The following is a 26,196-nucleotide window of genomic DNA, read 5'->3' as shown; positions in this document are numbered from 1 at the left end:
CTAGTAACCGAACTACACCCAAATCTATTTGCTGAATGCTGTAAGGCCCACCTGAACAGAGGGGCGTTTCCGGGTTTGGGTTTGTTCCAGGTAAAGTGGGAGGGCACCTGAAGGAAGAGCTCGGCCAGGCCCTCTTGTTCCCGCCCCTCTTCTGCGGGAGGATCCTGGAAGGACTCCAGACTGGAGTCTACTTGACCTGCCAGGAGGACCAACTGACTCCCCGACGTCCTCCTAGTCTTGGAGGGAACGTCCAGCTCAGGGAATCCGCACATGAGGAGGGGTCCGAGGGCGCCGGCAGGGCTTCCCACCCAGGTTTCATCTGTCACGCTGCCCCGTGGGGAGGCGCCTGGTGTGGGGCTGGGTGAGTGGTGAGGGGACGGAGAGCGGGCATGAGGGTCGGCGCTGGAGTGGCGTCTCTTACCACAGGGGGAGGTTGGCCTGGATGACGGCCTGAGAAAGCAGAGCGGGATCAACGACTCAGACATGCACATCTGAATGTGTTTAGGCCAGGGGTCACAACCTTTAAGACCCAAACAGCCATTTGGAGCCGGTTTCCACGCAAAAGAAAACAGAGCCGCAAATACTTGTTGACATCTAAAATGAAGATAACACTGTATATATTGTTTTTACCTTTGTGTGAACAACTAAGGTGTGCTGCTTATGAAATCCATGAAGTGCTACAGAGAAAATTACATTTTATTTATGTAATTAACACATTTTGAACTCTTAAAGAAATATAACCAAAGCAAAGCTGAACTAAAATGATCCAGAAACGAAAACTGTTGTATCGCCTTTGGGCTTTTGGAGCCTTGACCTGACTTTTAAAAAAAAAAAAAAAAAAAGCACTTTGCTGCTAAAGAAATGAAAAATAAATATTTACAAAATTCTAAATATGTATTTTACCTGGTTAATTTGTGTGGCGGGGCGTGGTCTGCAGCGCCGCTGCAGGGGAGGACGACGCACCTGAGCAGCACCCGCAATCACGCCTCGCCGCCTTAACATCTGTGCTGTTGTGTTGGTGTGTGTCGGGCTGTGAGCTGCAAAGCTACAGCCGGCTGTGTGCGTCAGCAACCGTGTGTGAAAAGCGTGTTCATGCAAACATCGTGGGGTCTGCTGTGATATGTTTACAACGGGACTTCTGCTCCTGAACCTCTGCGCACAGCGTCTGCAGGTCGGGGCTGTATGAAGTCACTTTCATCTTTACAGGACTGTAAGCTGTCGTCTGTGAGGCGTGAGCGTGTTTGTCTTTAACACAGTTCACGGTGGAGCTGCTGACAAAATGTGGATCCGAAGATCCATAATTGGCCTACCTGGGGCTGAAAGTCTCGATAAATGCAGGCGTTTCGGCGGCTACACCGGCTTCCACAAGTGTGACGCTTATTTTGAGCGATGAAAAAAATAATAAAATATAATTTTATATTTATATGTCAATATCACAATAATCTTCCAATGTAGAACTACAAGTTAAAAAAGAACTAATTTAAATATAATACACTTCAGCTAAATACTTTAAATTATTTTCCCAAACCAGGCGGAGCCGCACTATAAGGACTAAAGAGCCGCATGCGGCTCTGGAGCCGTCCCCTGACTCGCTAAACAAGCGCTTCCCAAAATTCACACCTTTAATCACAACTCTGACTATTCAGTTAATTATTAGGAGTTCATTATTTATTAATATATAATAATATGTTTATTTTTTTAATTTTAAAGTATCGATTACTTAAGGGTCCTGTTGTGATTTTATCTTGAAATGGTTGAAATGAACCAAATTAAGACATCTGGTCTCCATGGCGATATCTACCTGGAAGTGGGCCGGCGGTTGAGCCAACTCTCGTCTGTCACGCTGGTGCGAGGAGAGTGGCACGGTGACTGGCGGGGCGACTGGCGAGGTGACTGATGGGGCGAGAGCGCCGGGTTGAAGGCCAAAGGATGCTGGTACTTCTGCTGCCACAACTCTACCCCAAAGGCTCCGCCCCCACAGCCCGGAGAACCAAAAGGCGAGCCGAGGGGGGAACCCATAGCGAGGCGGGCGGCATCAGGTAGCTCCCCCTCCACATCATCGTAGGTATGCGAGAAAGACTCACAAGAGGAGAGGTCGGAGATCCAGCTCCTGGAGGAGAGGCTGCTGCACGGGCTCGGGCACAGAGCCGGATCCCGGTAGCGGGGCTCCAGAGAGAGGTACAGCTGGTCTCTGGACCAGGATGCATCGCTGTAACCCCCCTCTGCCCCGCCCACTGCCAAAACATCCTGGCTACTGTCGGGCTCCAAATGGTTGTTTGGTGCTATGGAGGTAATCTGAATGCTGGGGCAGTCAAAGGCTCTGGGGTTCACCTGGGCACCGTACTGGGGCCCCTGAAGTTGGTATCCAACATGAGGGTCTGAGGTGAAACATGAGGGGGAACTCTGCAGCTCCTGGATGAAGGGCTGCTCGACCAGAGCCTGCGCGGAGGAGGGAAACGTCCTCACATCGAGATCTGGACCTGCGAAGCGGAGTAAAGAAAACAACATGTAAATCAGGCAGGAGATCATTTGCATTGCAAATGTGTGGTTTTCTTTTTATGGTGTAGCTGTCCTGCAGCAGACGACTGCACCTGACAGGTAATATTCATCAGTCGCTGGGAGAGAACCTGCAGGAAAGCGGTGAGGAAATGAAGTCCACAGGGTTTCCTGCAGAGTTTAACAGGATTTCAAAAACAAGACCATCCTCACATCCCAAGAATGTGACCTTCATAGAGCAAAGACTTAGATATCTTCTCTGAGGGCCGTACTGGGAAATGAGTGTTTGGCACGTATAGATTACTCAGAGTTTAGATATTATGTGTGCAGTCACATCCCCGGGGTGCTGCTTTGAGGCTGAAAAACACTCGTCGATATGTTATCATTTAATGTAAAAATGACTGTCATGTCATTTGGCTACAGATGTAACAGCAACATGATTAAGCTTCAATTTTGCTCTTGCACAGTTTCACAATTTCAACATCTTTGAGTATTTTACATGTTTGATGCAGGCTGACTTCCTGTCATTACATCATTCGACATAAAAACCTCCAAAAAAGGCAAAAAGAAACCAACGTGTGTAAAGATCACTACAACAAAACAGAATGTGATAAAACATTGCTTCAGCCCAATTATCACAACTGTGATCACCACATCAGCCCGCCGTGACGCATTTCCTCCTCCTCTGTCGATTCATTTTGATCTTCTGTTCATTTGCTTGATTGAAGCTTCAACTTCATTTCAGTTCTCTCACCAACGATGAGATGCGTCATGATTTCAGGTTAAAAAAAAGGTACAAAAGTGATGAATAACGTCATTTTTTAAAACTCTCGTTGATTTGTTTCATTGGTTCTGTACGGTGGCCCCTAGAGACAAAGCATGTATAAACTCCAAAACACTTACAAATTCCAAATAGCACGCACAAACTCCTCAACACATACAAAATCCAAAACACATGCAAACTCCAAGACACGTACAAAATCCAAGACACGTACAAGCTCCAAAACACATACAAGCTCCAAAACACGTGCAAACTCCAAAACACGTGCAAACTCCAAAACACGTGCAAACTCCAAAACACGTGCAAAATCCAAAACACGTGCAAAATCCAAAACACGTACAAAATTCAAAACACATGCAAAATACAAAACACATGCAAAATACAAAACACATACAAAATTCAAAACACATGCAAACTCCAAATCACAACGGAAGTGCTCCAGGACGCTAGGGGCAGTGTTGAGCTCGATTTGTAAAATAAACGGCAAGTTTGTTGCAAACACATGGGCTCTAGTCTCCGTTGCGCTTCCCAGGTTGCCTAGCAACTATGATACTAACAGCTGGAAACGTGTCATACAACTTTTTTTGACAGAAATGAAGGAGAACATATTTTTTTTCATTTGTTTGTTTGTTTCTACAAGAGCTTTGTGTGATTTGATAAGTATCTGAGGCTGAGACCACAGGACAGTAAAACATGATTTTTGGGCTTCATTTCTGTACTGAACAGTCATTTAAGATTAGCTAGTAAATAACAATTAGCTAATGTTGTTCATGAGACTAAAGTCATATCACTTTGGTAATGTAAATATAATATGGCCAATATTATGGTTGTTATATTAGTCATTATTAGGTATTACAGCAGTGAACATGAACTCTTTGTCAAATACTGAGCTTCAGTACAGATTCAAGTTGCAGTTATTTACATGTCTTACCACCTTAAATCTTCACTCAAAGACAAGTATATAGGAATGACTGCCAAATTTATTTGCCACTGAAGCAGAAGGATGGCATCTGAATAAAACCTCTCTTGACATGCCTAGATGACATTAAAGCTTGGTTGGCTCTAAACTTTTTAAATTTGAATGAAAAGAAAACAGTTTTGTTGGTGTTTGGACCCAGTGGCCCCTGTGAGTCCTCTTCTTTTCATTTGGAACCCCTGGAGGTTTATTTTAAACCTGTTGTTACTGCCCTTGGTTTTAAGTTGGACCAGTCCATTTTTATCATTTAAGGCGACTGGCAAGAGTGAAATCGTTTCTTTCTAGGCAGCACTTTGAAACCGTGATCCATGCTTTTATTTCTTCCCCTGTGGACTACTGTAACGCACTTTATGTGGGGGTCAGTCAGTTGTTACTCTGACATCTGCAGCTGGTTCAAAATGTATATTGACAGTGCATATATAGGTGTATCATATATAAGAGACAAATGTTGTTCCTTCAGTATGTTGGCATTACTAAATTTGGCTCAAATGCTTACATACATGTGTAAAAAGAAAATGTACAAGCTGTGAGCTGTTTCAAATCAAATCACTTTTATTGTCACATCACATGTGCAGGTACATTGGTACAGCACATGTGAGTGAAATTCTTGTGTGCGAGCTTCACAAGCAACAGAGTTGTGCAAAATACAATAATGTAAACAAGCAAAATACAAGAATGGCTACATCTGAAACTAATAAATATATGTACAATATATAATAGTATATATATGTTTCTGATAAAATGAAGAGTAGACTGATGTATTAAATATTCCTTTATTGGGTGAGAAAATCAGACCATGTCATAACTGCTGTAAGTCACACAGAATAGACATCAGAGCCTTAAACAGGCTGACGTCTGCTAAATGGGTCAAACTGGGCAGAAAGTCTACAAACACATAACATCCTTATAGAATATGATGTAACACTATAGATCAACTTACCTCAGAATATATAAAGCATATAAACAGTTACAGCAATATGATGCAACAAACACAGCAGCTACTGATCCAAAATACTCAAAGCTTCATAGAACTGAAACCAACATTTATTTTAGCTCCATTCTGCTGCTGATACAGACTTTAGGTTTCTGAACATTAAACTTGTTGCTGCCTTTCATGGTGTGTAACTTGAAGGCCCTGAGTACTCTGAGTACTTTCTCCCACACTGGAAACACTGGAATGATAAAATTATTTGAACATTACCTAATAAGACTGATTCAGGACAGACAATTAGTTATTTTAAACTTTCCTAGCAGTCCTTCACAAACAGGGAACAGTCTGTCTATTCTCTCCATCTGTCAGCTGCTGCTGGCTCTTCCTCCTCCTCTTCCTCACACACTGCCGAGTTTGTCCTGGTGGATCATCAGGGGTGCAAAGCCTCACAGATGATGTGCAGCAGTGGGTCCCTCAGTCTGTCCTCACTCTGGACACTTGCAGTCGTCACACATGGACATCAAATGTGTGATAAGCTGCAGGATTCAAACACAAGTGTAACTTATAAACACACGTTCATACTTTTATTCCACAATCAGAGAGAAAGAAACGGAGAGAGAGTGCAGGACAGACAGACAGGTGACAGTCTCAGGTGTACACACTGCTACACAACAGCACAGAGAAGCAGGATTTAGTGTTTGTGTTATTACGAGTGTAAACAAGAAGAGTTCCAGATGGTGCAGTGGACACATGTGTGACTGCTGTGATTAAAGCATCTTTCTTTCAGCTTAACGAGTGAACCGTCAGCTGACTGACATGACTGACTTTAATTACGCATAAAATCATCACATTCTCTGTAAGATTAAAGTCAGCTATTGAACGGCGAATATTTTGAAGTGAAGGCTTTAAAACCAAGTTAGTACAAACGTCGCTAATGTCACATAACTTTCCCGACATGTTGCCAACAGTAATGTTTTAATGTTCTTCATTATAAAAACATTTGCGCATAAATAAGTGACATAATATTCAGTACTTACTTCTGGAAGTTTACTCTTCGTCCGCTCCGCTTCCGCCGTTTTTTTTCGGCAAAATTATCCAAACCACCGCCGCGCTATGAAGTCTGGGATATGTTGGACCATGAAGGCTACACAGACCCATCCTTAAAATTCAGGGAAATTAAGGACGCATTTGAGGGCCGCATTTCGAGCAGCCTTTGAATTGGGACAGTCTTTGTCGTGTCGCTGTGACATAATCGGCCTTAAAATGCGGCCTTTAAGGCTGCAGACCCCAAATCCGGTCATTGGTACTTCCTGGCTTGTGTAGTTACTAGGTAACAAAAGCTCAACACTGCCCCTAGCGTCCTGGAGCACTTCCGTTGTGTTTTGGATTTTGCATGTGTTTTGGAGTTTGCGCGTGTTTTGGGGTTTGCACGTGTTTTGGATTTTGCACGTGTTTTGGAGTTTGCACGTGTTTTGGAGTTTGCACGTGTTTTGGAGTTTGCACGTGTTTTGGAGTTTGCACGTGTTTTGGAGTTGGCCACCGTAGTTCTGCTACTTTTTTTAATGCAATCATTTAACAGCAATTTTATATTTAATTCAAAGCAGAAATTTTCAAGTTTTTCTTTTTAATGTAGTACTTTTAGCCCCGCTGCAGTTCCCTGACAGTTTGGGAACCACTGCTCTTTGCAAATCATTTAAGTGATGAGGCAAACTTTTATGTGAATGGTGAAGTTAACAAACAAAACCAGCGCTATTGGTCTGACACTAACCCACATTGGATGGATCCCTCCAAGACTGTTGGAACAACAAAAGTGATGGTTTGGTGAGGTATATGGGATACAACGATAGTGGGTCCATTCTTCATCAATGGAAACCTCAAGGCCTCTGGATATTTGAAATTGCTACATGATGATGTGTTTCCCTCTTCATGCACTGAAGCTGGCACGTTCCCTGAGTTTTTCCAGCAAGATGGTGCACCACCACATTATGGGTGCAGGTCCGAGCATTCCTAGATGAACAGTTTCCTGGAAAGTGGATTGGTCGTCGTGGGCCAGTTGAATGGCCCCCAAGGTCTCCCGATCTGACCCCCTTAGACTTTTATCTTTGGGGTCATCTGAAGGCAATTGTCTATGGTGTGAAGATACGAGATGTGCAGCACCTGAAACTACGGATACTGGATGCCTGTGCTGGCATTTCTCCTGCGGTGTTGCTATCAGTGTGTGAAGAGTGGGAGAAGAGGGTTGCATTGACAATCCAACACAATGGGCAGCACATTGAACACATTTTATAAGTGGTCAGAAACTTGTAAATAAAGAAAGAATAAAGTTACGTTGAAACCAAGCACACCATTGTTTTTCTTGTGACATTACCAATAAGTTTGATGTGTCACATGGCCCTCTTCCTATTGAAAAAACAAAAGTTGTATCCAAGATGGCCGACTTCTAAATGGCCACCATTAGAGATGGCGCGATACCACTTTATGTCCGATACCGATATCATAAATTGGTATATCGGCCGATACCGATATGAATCTGATATAGTGTTTTTTTAATATCTTGCTGCATTTGGTATAAGTTCATACTCAAGTTTAAATAAACAACAACACTAAAGCTATTCTGTTATACCTGTATGTAAAAAATACACTGCACCCAAAATATTTCATAGTTCAGCAAAACTGATCAATCTAATAAACTTAAACCTGCTCCATCCTCCCTACTCTGGTATTTTAAAGAGTAAGCAACCTAACTAATAGGGTTTCAAACTCCCAGCAAAAAAAATAAATAAATAAATAAATAAATAAATAAATAAATAATAATAATAATAATAATAATAATAATAGGGAACCACCCCCCACCTCATGATGCTTAATCGATGTAATCAACTTTAATTTAATGCACAGAAATAAATTATTTTTCAAGAATAATTAAATAGATTCAACATCTTTCTTCAACAAAATTGCAGACTGCACAGATGGTACCTTCCCAAAGGAAAAAGTACTACAGCTTACTAGGGTATATTAGACTTAACAGTTACTATATACAGTAATGGACTTCTATACATTTTACATCAGATTAAAACTTTGGGTGTAAGATTCAGATAATTATTTATTAAAAGCTCGACATTTTAAATGACAATAAGAAAGAAAAGTATGTCTTTGTGCCCCCTTTTCCCAGTTAATGCCCTATTGGCCCCCCTGGCTAAACTTTGCTAGATCCGGCCCTGCACAGTTACCAGCGTCAGCTACGTAGAAAAAGATCCTGGAGTAGAAAGTAATATTAAATAAATTCTAACAACAGCTGATCAAGCTTAAACGTGCTGCTGTTGTTCAGCCGCTGGTTTCCTCTTTCTGGTGCAAAGTGGGCCAAAAGCAAAGAAGAGAGAAAAGCCGATCAGCTGATCATTGATCAGTTTCATGATTGAAGTAGCAGCAAGAAGAGGCAGTCGCTCCATATATCTGTTGTTAAGCTTTACAAACATTCAGAGATGAACTTACACACTTGCTTTACTTCTCTCTGGGAAAACTTCCTCGGAGATGAAATGCTGGATTGGTAGCGAGGCTCCAAACACACACAGCCGCTCTATCACGTGATGCATACTGCTCCGACGTGCTACGGTAATGAGCCGAGTTACGCCGTGTCGCGAGTTTTGTGAGGTGCTTTTTTGCTATTTAATGGATCGGATTACATTTTTTATTTCTCTCCGATCCAGTAATTTACGTCAGTATCGGACCGATACGTAATATCGGATCGGCCCATCTCTACCCACCATGGTCACCACCCACCTTGAGGAGTTTGCCCCCTCACATATACTAATGTGCCACAAACAGGACTTTAATATCACCAACCATTCCCATGTTATTACGCTGTATCCATATAAATGGCCCACCCTGTAGTATAATCCGGGATATTTTCATTTTTTTGATCAAATTAAAGTTGGCAATAAACCACAAAGGTCTGTGAGAGATGGAAATGAGCATCTTGTGTGACCACAGAGGTCCTGACACACTGATGCTCTGATTTGTGGTTATTTATACTTTTTTAGATGCCCAAAAATGAGATCCGATAAGGGAACTGATACTGAATGTGGTTTAAAAAAGTTTTATGAAATCCCAAACCAGCCAAACAACCTCCAGAGGAGAACCACTTCCTGTCTGCCTGCTGATTGTTTACCATTTGCTGTATAGTGTCTGTGACGACGCGTATTCGTGATGCATTATTCAGCTATTTTCAGTAACGCCGTCTCGGTCCGACTCTACTTGCACAGAGGTAATTATGGTGACAGATTATCTCCAACAGTTGAGTAAATGCATTCACACAGCTGCACACACGCCATACTACAACACTACTATTAATACCCCCCCTTCACCCACACACACACACACATACACACCTTGCAGTGTGTATGCAAAAAAGGCATAAAAGCTCCAACTGTGATCTGCTTCAGTAGCTCCACTCGCTGAGTAGAAATAAATGAGATCTGATGCAACAGTTACCCCGTTTGAGTGCAGACAGAGGGGGAGGAGGTGATACCCGCCAGCAGCTGGGTGTCACAGAGCGGTTAAAACAAACAAAAAAAACAAGCAAACCAGGAAGTAAAACCTGCCAGCAGTGATGCACGGCAGCACGCTGCCTGAAGCGCATGCAGACAACGAACACATCTGCAGTAGCCATCTGCTGACCTGTCCGTAATCTATCTGCACATCTAATCACCTCACAGTCTATGCATCCATTCATCCATCAGAGCTGCTGAAGCTGCTTATCTGCCAGTCTTTCAAAGTCAGCCTGCAGGACATTCAGAACAGCTGAAAGAAGCGTCAAGAATTAAAGAGAAACCAGTGAAAACTTTTCAGAGGTGCAGACGATTCCTTCAGTGTCTGTTTGACTAAAGAACCAATGAAAGAGTATAAAAATAGCTGCTCGCTGTTTTTCTGTCCATCTACAAACAAGACTTTAATTTCATGACCTATGAGCTGCCAATAACATCACATCTGCTCAAAATCACAACTGATTATTCCACCAAGTCCAAGGATTTACTTTAGTTTACTGTGTCAGCAGTCTGATATAAAACTGTCAAAGTAAGAACCGACTGGTGGGAAATAATAAAGTGTTATTACATATAATAGTAGGACAAAATTTGTCAGGAGCAAACCACAGCTTTGTCTTCATTAGTCATTATTGGCTCAAAATACTCCTTCAAACAAACTCTGAGAAACCACAGAGTGAAAAATGGTCCAAATTCTTTCAGCTAAAAACGATCCCCGTGTTCTCCCAAAGCTCCTGCTGAGGGTCCACCGCAAACGCCATCGAACAGCAGGAAGAAGACGCCAAAAACAGACCAAACATCTGAGAACCTCCGTCCACAAGACGAGGTTAATCAATAATATGTTATTAATATTAGGGCTGCCACGATTAGTCGACTAGTCACGATTACATCGACTATCAGAATCGTCGACGACTGATTTAATAGTCGACGCGTCGTTTGAAGCTTTGTAAGATCCTGAAAGACACAGGAATAAGTAGCAGGATTTAAGAGTGTAATAACGGACTGAAACAGAAGATGGCAGCACTGCATGTACAAGGATGTCAGCTGCCGTTAAACCCCGAAGAAGAAGAAGCTGTGTCCCAGAATTCATAGCGCAGCCCAGTGCAGTTTCCAACAATGGCGGCAGCTGGTTAGTTTTAATATTGCTCTTATTATTCTTTCTGGGTCACAAAATAAACGTTTAACATATTTTCAGGGAGAATGTAGCTGTGTAAACCTCAAATATCTGCTCAGTTTATCAGGACACCACATATTTTCAAAAGCGCTCCGACGTTTTCGGAGACGTCTGTTACCCACTAGCTCGATAGCTAGCCGGGGTTACAGGCTCACTAGAGCCGTGAGAACACCGGACTCCCAGCAAATCGTTTTCAAACCCACCGCCGTCTTTCACTACTCAGGTTAAACATGATATATGAGTCACTTAGATAACTTAAAATGTTATTGTTTGGCTTTTTTTTAGTATTTTATTTGTTCCTGAGTAAATCGGTTTGGCTGAGATTAAAGTTAGTTTTTGCACAGCTGAATAAACGTCAAGCAGACAGCTGATCATCAGAAGTGTGAGATGCTGGAGAATTTACTCTGGTGTCCTGTTATATTTTAGATAGCAAGGAGTTTATTAAACTTCACCGAAACAATCTGCAAACTTCATTAAAAATTAATAAACTATCATCTTGTCTTTATTTTTAGTTAGCACATACCTTAAACACTTAAAGCTGTAAGCTAATGATAGTTATATAAGAGCAGATGCTGCTGGTGCAATAAGCTGTACGCTGTACGTCCAGTGGATGATGATCTGATTAGTCGACTAATCGCAAAAATAATCGGTGACTAGTCGACTATCAAAACAATCGTTTGTGGCAGCCCTAATTAATATATTATCATTAACCTCAGTTATGATACGGAAAACACTCCGCCAACAGAAACGACACTACATTGAACGACAGACACACAAACAAAGAGCAAACGTCTGGCACAGCAGAAGGAAAGCAGCTTGTTTCTAAAAGCAGAATCGGCCATTATGTGGAAACACTTTGGATTTAGCACAGGTGATGTCAACTAAGAACAAACCTAACATCCAAATGAGACGCAGATGTTACAGATGTTACTGTACAGTGGATCAAATCTGACTTTCATCAGTTTTAACAAAGATCTCCGACAGCACTGGCTGAATCCATGACCGAGCCTCCACCGTGTCTCACAGGCTGGAGCCTCACTGTTGGACCTCTCTCCTGACCTCCTCCATCTATACTGGATCTGGATCCATCGCTCCATCAGACCCATTTCAGTCCAATTCTTGTATACGTTTCATACCTCAGCCTTTCCTCCTGCTTCCCTTAATTAAGAATGGATTCTTCTTTTGACACTTTTCATAGATTTAACTAAAGACACAGGTATTTTTGAAACAGGCTCCTAGTAAAGTGTCTGAAGAGCCAATTTAGACCTTCAGAAAGCTTGAACTATTGATAAAGAAAAACGAGAGGGTGGGACCTCCAGCAGGTTAAACATCAAACACAGAAAACACTCAGATCAGGAAACGGCGTCAGCACATCAGCAAGCAGATAATCAAAGTTATAGCATGAAGGCAGAAGCTGAGCCAGCTGAAGACCCAGCCCTCTGAAAACAAACATCACTCCTAACTTGACCTGCTGACAGTGTGAAACTGACAAGGAGACAAAGGCAGGTTTGGAGCTTGTTGCAATGCAGAAACATGCCAGTTAGGTGCTTTTAGCTGATGATAAAACTCAGAAGTACCGACAGCACGTCACGCAGGCTTTTCTGCACAGGTATGAGTATGAGGCCTGAAAATATCTCGTCTATGGTGCATCAAATGCATAAATGTTTGAAAAATATGACAATTTAAAGTGACCTCTTCTGCTTCGTTCCAGCTTCATGCTTTTATTCTTGGACTCTACTACAGCAGCTGTGCATCAGTAGAACTTCAATACAATCTTTTTATGTTATTCTATGAAAGGAAGTCGGTTATAATTTTTTATTTTATATCAGGGCTGTCACAGGCAATGCGTTTGTGGAGCTATAGCTACAGACTCTTAATAAATGAAGTTGGAGAAAACCAAACAAAGCGTACTTTCTTCAAGTGTTAGACATATTAGACAGCTAGAGTCTACGCTCCGTCTGTTGTATTCTTTCACATTTTATCCAATTAAATTCAATTTTATTTATACAGCGCCAAATCACAACAGCAGTCGCCTAAAGGCGCTGCAATATCTGGCATCATCTATTTCTATGACAGATGCCATACAGAAGTGTATTCCAGTCCCCTTTCTGATTGGTTGCCCCTCAGTAACCAAGCATTTAAACAGCATGCTGTTATGAGTATATCAGCCACGAGAAACTAAAAATACGACTAATTCTCAATTTCCGGAACGTTGCAAAAAGACTTCTTAGTCAGGGGGTTTTTCCATTTAAATCAGAGTTTTTGGGCGACGTCTTTGTTATCATAGTGAAAAGCATCTTCCTGTTATTTCTGACCGTTTGATAAATGTATTTTATGCATGAGTGAATTAAACCCTCCCTTTGTATTTTGGTTTTTAAAATGACGATCTGGTGATTTTCCTTCCAACATGATTGGTGGGGAGTAAATTTTTAACGAGCAGGAAACCACCCGATAGATTTCGGGTTACACACACAAGACTTAAAGCCACAAACACGCCACATACGTTGCTATTCGTGGACATTAATTCAAAACTGCAACTTCCTCTTACTTCGATGTGTTATAAATGTTTGCCCATTGGCTATTTGATGAGTCAACTGATTACCTTTTTTTTTTTCAAATCAAGTTTGAACAAAGTTGATATTTCTGACTTTTACGCTGAAGTCTGGGGTAAAGTGAAGTTTCTGTGATTTTTTTCTCCTATTTTCTGAATCTTATTTTCCATAAATTGATTTATTGAAAAATAAAATGAAGATAAGATGTTAAAAAAAAGCCAACATTAAGAGCTTTTGCAGTAAAGGTCAGATGACGTAAATGTTAAAATATCTGTTAATGGTTTTCAGTTCAGACATCATTGATCTGCTGATTAATCGGTAAGTCTATCAATAAGTCAGGCAGGAAGTGAAGAAGCTGGTTTGGCCCTCTATTCACCTCCTGATCCACATTTATCAGCAGACAGCTGATGTGTCACGTCGACCAAAACACAAAATCACAACATCCGGTCGGGATTTTCAAAGTAAATTCGCGCAAAGTATTCGACTATGGTGACGTGTTTCTGGACTGTTTTCGGATTATAAACTGATTACCGACTAAAATAATCATTAATCACTGTCGTAGCTGCTTGAAATACGGGAACTGTAATCCTTGTCATTAGACAAACAGCTACAGGTCATTAAATCTGTCATTTAGACAAACGGCTACAGTTTACACAGTAAATTTAGTAGATTATTACAAAGCTGTTTATTATTACACCATAAAATACAGTTCATGGAGATAAAACTGTGCCAGTCATGCTCATATTTCTATTTTAGCATTTTAACATTTTAAACAATGAATATGTTTTGAGACTATTTCAAATGAGTAGAGTACTTTATAGGAGAAGGAACTGTATATATTTGGCTAACATTTTAAGGAAATGTAAAAGAACATCTCAGATAGTCCAATGTCTACTTGCTACTGGTGGAACATTTATTAAAAAATGTAATGTAATGGCTTGATTATACTGATTTAAACCTTATGGGGAACCCAGCGGGGAAAAAAATCTAGAAATAGTCACCACAAAATAAAAATGAACATCTGACACAAGTTTTGCGGCAGCTTCAAAAGTCTGTCCAGTTTCGTGCCGTGTTTTATTTTGAAGGCCAAAGCCGGTCACCTCCGGTGGCGCCCCCTTTAGCTCTAGCTTGACGCCGCCGACAAATTGCTAACTAACGTCGAGAAAATGACACGTACCTGCCGTTTGCCTGCCGTCGTCCTCAAAGATGAGTCTGAAGTCCAGCTCCTCCGCGCAGTTTACTGTGGACATTGAAGTGAACAGAGCCGAAAATGTCCCCCAGCGGAAGCCGTGCAGCCGACCTGTCTGCCTGCCTGTCTTTAAAAGTGACCTGTCTCACTCACTGACATCCGACTGAAAGCAGAACTCTGTTTTTAACTGACCCGCCGAACGAAACGACGACTGAATCCGAGCTAAAAGTTGGCCGGCGGCATGTGACGGCTCAGTAAACACGCCTGCGGTCTGCCTTGCTGGAGCACAATGGTCCCATTATCCGCGCTAACTTGTTGTCCTCGCGGCTCCTGCTCGCGTTCACTTTTTACGCTCCTCCAGCTTGATCCGTTTGCTGCCTTCACGGCCGCCTCGGAAACCCCAATACATCGTGTTTACGCGTGACCGGGGCTTTTTGAAAACGGTCCCATTCAGCCAAAAGTGAAAATGGGCAGGGTTTATATACTGCCAAAAGTGGAAATAAAGAGTTCGATCTAAACGTTGTTTACTTTTTATGTTTGTTTATTTTTTCTAAATAAACCTTAGCTGTGATATCTTGGTGTGGCATGTCATAAATGGGTGTGGCAAGTATCAAACAGGAAGTTAACCCTGAAAACAAAAAACTTTACCATTTATTTAACAATTTAAAAGAATATATTTTTATTTATCTTTTTTTTTTTTTTACTGCATGAGGAAGTCAGGAGTAGCAGAGAAGCATATGAAGTGGTGCTGTGTGTGATGGGAGGGGATTCCCATTTGGATGGGGTCAAGCATCCAAAGTAACGAAGGAGGAAGGAAAAGAAGGAAGACCTCAGAGGTTCGATGATGTAGTGCAGGACAACATGCAGAGGGATGGAGTGACAGAAGAGCATGCTGGGATAGGAGAAGATGGAGGCAGATGGTCGACTGCGACAACCCCTGAAGAGAGCAGCCAATAGAAGATGATGACTAGTGTCATAACAGGTTTTCAATTCATAAAAATAAAGATTACACCAGTCAGATATTCAGAACCCTCGAATTCCTTTTAAAAACAGCTAATGTGTTTCATCATGTCTGAGCTATAATTTCAAAATAAGATCTTTAAGACATGGTTCATTTGTCTCCAGCTGCTGTAAGAATACATCTGTTTTTGTAAGCAGAGCATTTATTATTACTGCCTCTTTTTATATAATCCGATAATTGATTCATGAACAGAAATATAACTTAAATATGCTCCCCCCGCTTTTGTAGTCAGAAACTGCTGATCTGTAGCAGTTCCTGTGTTCATATTTAAAGTGCAGCACTGTAGTATCTCTCCATGCACACTGCTGCTAACCTTGCACTTCCTTTTTCAGCTGTGAGACGTTAGTTTCCTGTGTGGCCTCACCCAACTTCATCTTGTTTTCCACTGAGCAGCTGACAGAAAGCTGACATGTGCTTTTAGAAAGCCTCCACAGGGTGTTCCTGTCCTTAATTATGACCATTTTTTCAGACACACAGCTTCACATTGCACCTTCTTTGAGTCCCCTCCCAGAGATCAGCATGCGCCTGGAAACCGTATTTCGCAGCGCCCCTGAAGGCACCATCAGACCGCCCTAATTTGACGTCAGCAGCAGGATGTCTTCTTCACCTCACAGGTTCAGCTCAGGACTTCACGGGACTCGTTAAACACAAGGGGCGGTTTTATTTTAACACCATGCGGCACACCTGTGTAGTGACGCTCGTGTTCTGCGTGCAGAAGCTCTGACCTCACCTGAACTCACCTGAGGTCAGGTGAGTTCAGGTGAAGCAAGTACAGGCCCAGGCTACTTGAAACATGTCACACAGGAAGCTAAAGGTTTTAAAACTGCATGAATTTCGAAGGAAAACTCGCACCTGCCGGTTCATGAACCGGACCTCAGGTTCAGGTGTGGGTTGGGTGACCAGGTGACCCTCTTTATGAGGGACTGCCGAGCATTGTTATGCCCGGGCCTCCACATCATACAGCGACACCAGAGATGTGCTGATCTGTGGATGAAGGTCGACACAAATAACAGAAAATTGAGAAATATTTTTTAATAATTATTGATCGCATTCTCCTGAGATTTTCTGAGCACGTCCTGAACCGAAAGTTGATCAAATACGAGTTAATAAAACCACAGAATCTTTCTTTTTTAATGTCATGCTCATGTTTGCTAAAGATCAGAACAGTGAGAAGAGGAGAGGCATAGACTGTATGTGACAGATGGACACAGCTCACATGTTGGTTCATGAGTGAATATTAAAGCCTCCGTTTTAACATTTTTGGCTGCCACCATGCTGGTTAGTGGGACCCAGAAGTGACCATGTTTAGACAACAGTGTGGAGTATTCATTTATCAGCTAATGAGAACGAGCTGCATTCATAAACAGTATGAGAGCGCCTGCAAATTAGTGCAGAAATAGAATTTCACTCATGACAAAAAAACAAACAAAAAAAAAATGCTCCAAACATCACACGGTCCAGAGGTCCAGTTCAGGGACTCCAGTTACCAGAGGTGAAGCCTAACAGACAGCTAGCAGCTACAGCTGCCTGTGTCACCATCCGCCTATCAGGCCAGAGAGGCCACGCCCCGAATAGTTCGAACTTTCAGCCTTAATGCACTTTACACAGTGACTCCCCACCTGCACAGGTGTTATATAGAGATCACATCTGTAGAGACCGAAGTTTGTGTATCAGGCTGTAAACGTGTTCATATCTCCAGCAAAGTTTTAACATGGGAGTCTATGGGATGGACTGACTGCGGGAGCCTCTAGTGGATGTTAGAGGAACTGCAGCTTTCTGTGCCTCATCGCTGGATTCAATAATTGTAAAAACAGTCAGTCATGTTTTTGGGTTTAGCTAGTTTGATAATTATTTTTCTTTGCAGAAAGTTCTGAACACGAGCAGAAATCCTGCTGCGACAAAACAAGCGATTAAAGTTCTGGGTTTAAAATCCAATTAAATTCAGATATTACTGAGGGGGAAATGAGCCACATGCACATTTGGTTAACAGAGACGACCTCTTTAATGGAGGCAAACATAGCCTGAGCCAGTGTTAATGAAAAGTGTCCAAAATGTCATTATGAACAGCTGAGCTCTGTGAGGACAGATCCACCAGGCTGCACATGCTTTAATTCAACTTGCAGACAAAGAAAAGCACAGGTTGTTCCTTTGGCACGAACATAAAACATGACATCATTTGGCAGATTTTATACCTTAAAACAAAGAAGATCATGAGATCAAAACAAGTTCACAAAGTGTGACAGTCAGTGTTTACTGAGCGGCGAGAAGCCGCACAAATCACAGACGTCTTCTCCATCAGCACACGGTGCGTTTGAGGCTCTTCCACAAATCATGAACAAAAGACAGAGTAAGGCACCGGGTGTTAAAACGGCTTTCTGCAACGCTCTACAGATTCAACTTTGAACTGAAAAGTTGAGCACCGCCCTCTTCTTTCACCTGTCCAGCACAGAGACATCTACAGGCAGACGCTCTGATGCTCCAGCTGCGCAGCGTCGTCCACTCAGCTCATACCAGGCTGACAGGAATCACTAACGAGCAGCCACAGGATTGCATTTATTCCAGGATCTGACTCAGATTTTAGGCGAGCCCTGAAACCGTCGCTCACCTGCTGCAGGACGCGTGTGTGAAATGTTCGTGTGGCACCTCTGGTGAGGTTTTTCATTAAAGCCTCACATGTAGGAGCTCGATGTTTGCGCCAGCTTTCCTTTATCCAACAGCCGTTTGTCTGTAAATTCTAAGGACCCGGGCTGGAGACGAGCAGCTGCAGTGATGAAACTGTAACGGTGAAGCTGCTGATTGTTGTTGTTACCCTCACCTGTGGCCGGGAGAGATCGGGGTTACTAACGGGAGAAATGAGCTTCTTCTGAAGGGGGCGGGGCTCTCCCTCAGAGACAGAGTGGCGCTCCTCCTGGCAGGTGAGGTGTTCTGGACCCAGGAGGAGACCCTTCCTGGAGAGATCTTGCCCTCCCCACCACCCCAGAAGAGAGCTGGAGGAGGTCTGTGTTTAATTTAATCTTCTCTTATCAAACACCCGAGGCTCTCACACTGGATAGCGTCTGTTCTGCAGGTCGGACACCGTGTGATGGCTACGCCACGCGCGAGACGTTTCATATAAAACCCAGCGAGTTCTGATGGGTTTTAACCGCGTGCATTAGGAGGCGTGGCTCCCCGCACACGTGCAGACATCCACAGGACAGAGGCGGATGAGCGGCGTGGTTAACGGGACTAAACGATCAGACCTGAGCTGTGAGACGTATGTCGGCCGTGCTGGGTTTAAAAAATATTTACTTTGAGTTTAAATCAGATGAAGTGATGAATAATAAAAAAATAAAACTGAGCACAAACTCAGAGTTCATTTCTGGGTTAAATGTCTGATCATGCAGGTCACTGCCAGCTGTTAAACTCCTCACAGGCTCTCCCGCTGGCTCGGAGGCGGAGCCTCTTGGTGACTGTCACTGTTCGTTACCACAGCAACCTCTGAGGTTTGTTGCAGGACGTCGTTTACGTGCCGTTTCCTACTCCTCTCTTCCTCTGCGGCGCCGTTCACCTTCCCCTCCCTCTTCCTTTTGCAGACCAGGCCGGAGTCTTCCTCGCCGATCCGTCCCTCTGGTACTCCCAGAACTCGCAGGCAGACGATGGCGGCCGCTTGCTCTGCAAACTTCTTTGACTTTTCCCTGAAAGACGGCGAGATAGTTTTAGCCCAAAGCGCAGCAGACTCAAGAAATCACGACTGCGATCAAATTTTCAATTGCGGCTCATTTCTTGGAGGGTTTCCGCACTCTGAGCTGGAAAAACATCCTCACGATGTCTTTAAATAAACATATTCTAATTCTCTTCAGTTACTTTGTGTCATTTCAAAATGAAATCTGGAGCTGAAATGAGTCACTTGGTGTCAGACGGGGACAACACCGAGTCTACTTTTGATAATCTGTATGAAACTTTCTATTTTCACACTTTCAGTCGTGCCTGTTGTGAGAAGCTAATGTGGTCAGAACAGTAGGAGGGGCGCTCAACCACACGAGACGTCACAATAACCGTAGGAAATGAGCGAGCACAGATATTTGTGAGGAGGCGGGAGCGCTCAGAGGATCAGAGCCGTGCAGTTTATTCCACAAGCTGACATTTATATTTAAATGTTCATTTGCTATTTCACCTAGGGTTTGAGAGTAACGAAATTTCTATTCTCTGTATGTCCTGTACATGTGGCAGAATTGACAAATAAAGTTGACTTGATTTTGTCACTGAGGTGCTTAAAGAGGGCTCAGAGACGCCATTCCTGTCATCTTTCAGCGTTCCCGACTCTTCACAACTTACTTCAGGAGTATAGATTCCCTGTTGGCTGTTCAGCTGCTAAATGACGCAACTATCCAAACAGCCAATCACACGGCAGCAATTCAGTGCATGTAGCAACAGAAAAGAGCATCAATGAAAAAGGTGGAGGCGGGTTGCAAAACGGCTTGCATGCAGGCTAAAAATCAGATTTGAGATTTGTCAGCTGGACATGAAGCAGGACAACAGCTGAGTTCTCCAGGATTGAGCCAAAGCTCGGCACAGTCCACCCGTCCAAAAACAGAAGCCTGAACCACCGCTCAACAACCGGTGAACCCAGGAGACTTTCAGAGCTGCTCAGAAGAACCCAACAAGAAACTTTGCCGGTTGTGTGGAGGGAAAGAGATGAGCCTCGCTGGTGTTTTAGCACATTAGCGGCTCGCTGTGACTGAACACAGCTACAGAGCAGAAGCACTGAAGTTTGTACTCACCACAGTGAAGATCTGTACTTCTTCTGCGCGACGGTCACTGTGGACTGAAAGGCTCGGTCCTGAGCGCGCTGCACCTGAAACACACACACCTCTTAGAACCGCACAAATCATTCACGCCGTCACATTCAGGAACGAAGGCGAACATTTCTGTCGACGTGAAGCTTTGCGTTTGCTCACCGTCTCGTACTGCGGCTGCTCCACTTTCTCCTTACGGCTCCACTCGAGCAGGAACATCTTCGGAGTGATTTGAGGAGGATACTCTCTCCTGCAAACACATCAAATCCACCAAGTTTCACTTTAGTCCACGCAGGCAGACGGGCAGCGGTGTCCAGCCCGCTGTCATACAGCTGCTCGTTTTCTCTCGAGGCGGCGTTTGGTGCATGTAACACTGACACGTTCCCTGAACCTACTGAGTAGTTCTCGGTGCCCAAACATAACCAGCAGGTGGACGTGAACAAGCTGCGTGTCCACACCGCCCGCTGGTCTTCAGGCTGACGGCCAAATCCTGATTTTTAGATAAAAATAAAGCGGTCTGGTTCCTTAAGGTTAAACTGGGGAACAGAAGTTAGAAGAACCCCCAGACCGTGTTTATCAACGGTGGAAAAATCAGCCACAAGCTCATTTCCAGTTAAGAGTCGTGGCATGAATTCATCAAATAACACTACATAAATATTGTGCTGAGGTCTCTGGAAAACCACAACGCCTCTAAAAGCGTGGTGCACTGGCCTTTCACGGCCGGCTCGACGAGCCGCTGCGTCAACCATGAGAATCATCTCCAGCTGCAAACGAGGAGCTGAAAACGTGTTTTTCACTCACCGTTCGAACTTGACGGCCATGGTGGTGACGTCTCCGTCCGTGACGGGTCGCTCCGGCTGGCTGCCGCTCTGCAGGGCGTCCCTCCGAGCCTGCAGCTGTTCCCGAGTCTGCCGGTAAAACTCCTGCAGCCCGTACGCCTCGCTGCAACACGTCAGCACCACATCACACCACACCCACCCTACGTACATACACATCTGACACTGCTGCAAACAAACAAACAGTGCTGCACCTGATCTCAGCGTTGGTCTGCGCCGCCTGCACCTGCTTCCCCAGAGGAGACTCCACCTTGTCTCTGAGCATCTGACACAGACAGTACTTTGTGTTGAAGGCATTGTTGTCGTATTGAATCGCCTGTGAAGCATCAAACAACATCTGTGGTAATCAACAAGACGCCAAACATGCTCAAAGCTTCCCCAAAGATTGAATTTTATTCTGCGTCTTCACGAGCTGCACTTCAAACTCACGTATTTGAGGTAGTCCTCCATGACCTTCTCCAAAGGAAGCGCTCCCTGGCTGCGGAACAGTGACGCGTTCCACATGGCGGCGCGGGCCAGCATCACCGACGAGGCGCCCGTCGCCTTTCTGAACTCCTCTATGTCGGCGTTGGTCTTCACGTGATCCAGAGAGCCTCCGCTGAAGGAGACACAGGACAGCGGACGGTTTAATGACTCCAGGTCTTAGTGTTGCGTTTAGGAACGCTGGTACTTAAGATTCTATTTACTGAGGACAGAAACCACACGGCTCTGTCCTCAGAGGAGCTGCCGCTCTCCCCTAACAGGGCCAAACTCTCGATCTCAAGCCGAGAATGGCGTTCAAACACATGAGCGGGAGCTGACTGTTACTCACTTTGCGATGACGGGGATGGAGACGGCCTGAGCGACGGCCTGAATGTAATCACAGTGGACAGGATGTCTGGGACGCTCGTCCTTAAACCTGAACAACAACGAGACAGACGTCCGTCAGCGACAGCCAAAAGAAATCCAACAGGAAGCAGTTCGAGACTTTTCCAGGCTCCTTATTGGCTCCTTCTGTTTGGCACCGTAAACAGATTGTTCGGTTGTTTGGTTTTGTGCAGTAAAAGTTATTTTTAAAAATATTATGAGATGTTTTTCTAACTTTCTCATATTTTAGATGCAAAGCAAAGACAATCAGAGGATGAACTGGCCTCATTATAATTAATTATGTATCCGAGTTGAATGACTGCATGAAACTGTACTCTGCTTCTCTGTAACTGAAGTTTTCACACTCCTGACGCAGTTTACCTGCCGTGAACGGCGACCGCAGCGACGCCCGTCCTCTCGATCCTTCGGACCAGACTGACTGTTTCCTCCAGCTGGAACCAAAGAACAGCGAAGATTAAACATCTGCAGTAAGTATTTACCCCCCCCCCCATGTATTCTTCTGCACATGTGGCCCACTGAAGGGACCACAAACACCTGACTTCTCAGTGTCGAGGCTGGAACAGTTATCAGGTTTAGGGGGCAGTTACTTTTGCACACGGGCATTTAGGTTTGGATAACTTTGTTCTCTTAATGAATGAAACCATCATTTAAAAACTGCGCGTAGCGTGCAGCCAACCACGATCAGACGTCCAAACACGCAGAGCTGAGGCGAAACAGAAAGCTGGGCGTCTCTGAGCGAGCACTTTGACTGCACGGTGCAAGGCAGCAAGTAAAACACGCACTTGCAGATTTGCTGCTGCATATTACCGCATGCTGCAACAAACAGGGCAGAGGTGGGGCTGTGTGCATGCAGAGGGTGCAAGGCACATGACATTTCATTTTTTAAGGATGGGGTCTCACAAGACCTTAAAATACGAGGTAAAGGGAACCCCCTCCACAGTGCACAGGGGTGAGCTCACATTAACACTGAAACATACAGCTATGAATAAGATAACAGAGTGAAGGTGAGGAAGTGAAACGTTCACGTCTTACTGAGGGCAGGATTCGGATTTTACACGTCACCGGGATGGAAACTCCTGTCACGAGCGTCCTCAGGATCTGAGGTGAAGACCAAAGTCAGAATTAAAAACATTCCTTTTATCCTGACGTGATCTCTTAGCTCACAGCTCACCGCTTCGATCTTATCAGGATCCGACAGGAGAGCAGCTCCCATCCCGCCCTGCAGGACAGCAGAGGTCAGAGGTCAGCCACAGGGACAGAGGGTCACAGCGTCAGTGGGGGGCGACTGGACTCACCTTGGTGGAATACTCCTTTGGACAGCCCATGTTCACGTCGACAGCAGCCACATCCTTCTCCCTGTGAGGAAGCAGCTTGTTATCACAAAGTTTAAAGTTACTGTGACGAGGAAGGCGGTGCAGAGCTTGACGGCACGAGCACTTCACTCGCAACACAAAGAGTCAACTTTGAACTCACACAAGTCGGGCCACAGCCAACGCTCTGTCCGGGTCAGCGGTTCCCTGAAAGACAAAAGGAAGACTGTTCGAGGTGTCCCCTTACACACTGTTCATATTTCATGTCTTCACAGCACGTTGAACCTCCCCAACAATAAGTGCCAATCCTGAATTTTGAACTACAGACGTCTGACATAATAAATGGAAGATTAATCCTTCAATACTGTTTGGGTCAAACAGTATGTGAGATTGACCCTGTGACCCGTCTCTGCAGAGGACCAATCAGACTTATCGTTTCCATAGCAAACAATAAGCACAAAGCCAATAAAGTAATTTTGTTTCTCCACGTCGATGCCATTCTGCTCGCTCATAAGCTTCCAGTCTCACCATCTGGAAGACGACGTTGCCCTTCTCCCTCTCACAGGTCCTGAACATCACTCGGTCATCCGGAGCCACGAAATCCACCGTCTCCAGCACGTCTGATGCACACACAGTTATGAGAAAGGTCTGAATGAACAGCCGGTATGAAGGGCAGCGAAGGGCACAGATTCTTACCGTTTACCACTCTCTGACACTGGGCCATTTTGATGTCAATCAGCTCCTGCAACAGACACCAAAGGGTCAAGGGGGAACTATTCAGATTTTACTTATTTCTTATCAAACATTTCCCTCTTCTTGTGGTCAACACGTGACCCAAGTTCCGTCAGGTTGCTGTAAACACTCCATCTTAGCAGTTTGTCATTTAAGAAATGTGGCTAAGTTAAGCCCTATTTTATCTCACTCTGAACTGGAGATTGCTATACTTGAGATTGCTTATTTCCTCACGCTTGGACTATTGTAACTCTTTGTTTATGTGTCTAAGCAAAGGTTCCCTGGATCGTCTGCAGGCTGTGCAAAATGCTGCAGCCAGGCTTTTAACAAAGTATTCACATGTGACACCGTTGCTATTTCAGCTACACTGGCTTCCTGTTGAACTTAGAGTTCATTTTAAGACCCTGGTCTTGACATTTAGAGCCTTGCCTGGACTGGCACCAGCCTACATCTCTGATCTGCCACAGCCCGATGTCCCCAGCAGGTCCCTGAGGTCATCTGATCAGGGCTTACTTGCTATAAAACAAGCTAAGATGAGAACTAAGGGTGAAGCTTTTGCCACTGTGGCCCCGAGACTGTGGCCCTCTCCCCCCAAACCTTAAGAACTGTGGACTCAGTAGCTGTTTTTAAAAAAACAACTCAAAACTCTTTTTAAAACAGTTTTTGGTTAAATTTCTGCCTGTTTTATATTGTCTGTTTTACCATTTTATTATTTGTCATCTTATGTGCAGCACTTTGTGACTGTCTAGAAAGATGCTGTATAAATATAATTTTATTTATTTTTTCACCACTCTTTGCTCTGTATGATGTCACAGAGAGGGGATAATCCAAATATGGTCACCAAGGATACAGCCTCTGTCCTCACCTCACAGTAAACCACATCAGCTCCGTAGTCCAGAGCGAGCAGCCTCATGGGCAGAGTCCCCACTCGCACCATGGGAGCCAGGGCGGTGATGTTATTGAAGCTCAGCCGGCCTGCTGCCATCGTGGCGGCTCAGTCGTCCTGCCAAGACCACACAGGACCCAACGGTCAGAGACCCTCCTCTTAAACAGCTGGGCTTCAACTATCCAGAGGTGCTGGCATGTTTAGCCGCATTTTCACAACAACACAAAACTCCCTTACAAAAAAATCAGCTGATTTAAGGCGGTTTCGGTTCTAACACAACTGGATATAACTGAAAGAAGTATGTTTAATGCATTAATTGACACCACTGAAATAAATCAATACAAATAACAACATTCCTACCTTTTAGTGTTGCTTTGGATCAATTAGCTTCTCCTACAGGTCGACAACCTGGTCAGATTATCAGACCTAAAGTTAGAATTTCACTTGAATATTTTCAATTATCTGCTAACTATCTGCGCCGAATTAACCTTATTGAGATGCTTATTGTAGAAAAGTTAGTTTCATGCTCTCTGGTAGCTTTCCGACAGCGAACAAGCGATAAACGTTTTAACTGCAATTCTTGTGCACAGAGTTTGGCAGAGCGGCTAGCCAAGCTACGTTAGCATTCTAGCTAATTGCTTAACCGTGTTTCCGTCACGAGCTGAAAACAGGCGTTAGTACGGAAGCGACAGCTGCGATCATGCAGAGGTTTTTATCTCTACGTTTAAATCAAATCTTTACCGGCATTTGTTCTCAGGTGCTGACGACAGCGGCTCTCGTGCTCATGTGGGGAAGAATAAAGCGTGCTGCAGTTTAAACTTCCTGTTTAGGTATCTACGTCATCACGTCGTTCATCTTCGCGACACCTTCAGTAGAGCAGAATCTATATTTATAGTTTTCATTTTAAATAAAAATAATAATAAAAATAAAATTCAGCAAAAACAAAAAAAACCTCAGAGGTTAAGGAAACAGAAATATATAATATTACAAAAATTACAAATTTAATCAATATATTTAACTTTTTTTTGTTGCTGTTGTTGATTTGCCTCTCTGCTCTCTATTCTGGAATTTTCTCTTGCGTTTTAATCTTATAAAATCAGATTTTTTTCCCCACCCAGAATCGCTTTTA

General features: G+C 43.9%; 2 protein-coding genes across 5 annotated transcripts in view; both read right to left on the bottom strand.

Annotated features, from left to right (window-relative positions):
* The window catches only part of nfatc3b (nuclear factor of activated T cells 3b), a 29,860-nt gene extending 14,791 nt beyond the window's left edge, over positions 1-15,069 (bottom strand). The window contains exons 1-3 of the mRNA XM_085280941.1: positions 14,629-15,069; positions 1,802-2,480; positions 52-450 (exon numbers count right to left, since the gene is read on the bottom strand). Coding sequence (XP_085137067.1) covers positions 52-450; positions 1,802-2,480; positions 14,629-14,701 — 1,151 coding nt within the window. The 5' untranslated portion in view covers positions 14,702-15,069. The remainder of the gene's footprint in view (positions 1-51; positions 451-1,801; positions 2,481-14,628) is intronic.
* Positions 15,070-16,845: 1,776 nt separating this feature from the next.
* On the bottom strand, positions 16,846-26,155 carry dus2 (dihydrouridine synthase 2). 4 transcript variants are annotated; one of them, XM_085280937.1, is made up of 18 exons: positions 26,087-26,155; positions 25,809-25,933; positions 25,428-25,475; positions 25,047-25,184; positions 24,146-24,191; positions 23,978-24,069; positions 23,613-23,656; positions 23,435-23,495; positions 23,311-23,358; positions 23,172-23,237; positions 22,500-22,570; positions 22,084-22,170; positions 21,702-21,870; positions 21,467-21,588; positions 21,238-21,378; positions 20,599-20,686; positions 20,422-20,495; positions 16,847-19,335 (listed from the first exon to the last, which is right to left on the bottom strand). In XM_085280937.1, the coding sequence occupies exons 4-18, from the start codon at positions 25,164-25,166 to the stop codon at positions 19,068-19,070; spliced, it is 1,497 nt and encodes a 498-aa protein (XP_085137063.1). In that variant the 5' UTR covers positions 25,167-25,184; positions 25,428-25,475; positions 25,809-25,933; positions 26,087-26,155; the 3' UTR covers positions 16,847-19,067. The 4 variants fall into 4 exon arrangements, with proteins under 4 accessions (XP_085137066.1, XP_085137063.1, XP_085137065.1 ...); XM_085280940.1 differs by lacking the exons at positions 25,809-25,933; positions 26,087-26,155 and adding an exon at positions 25,556-25,793 and having other exon boundaries at positions 16,846-19,335; XM_085280939.1 differs by lacking the exon at positions 25,428-25,475.
* Positions 26,156-26,196: the final 41 nt, after the last annotated feature.

This window comes from Mchenga conophoros, linkage group LG7 (assembly GCF_057382185.1).
Source record: "Mchenga conophoros isolate Kocher_MC1m ecotype Shallow Benthic linkage group LG7, M_conophoros_male_GT1.1, whole genome shotgun sequence".
Taxonomy (NCBI): domain Eukaryota; kingdom Metazoa; phylum Chordata; class Actinopteri; order Cichliformes; family Cichlidae; genus Mchenga; species Mchenga conophoros.
This window is presented reverse-complemented; position numbering and strand designations above follow the sequence as displayed.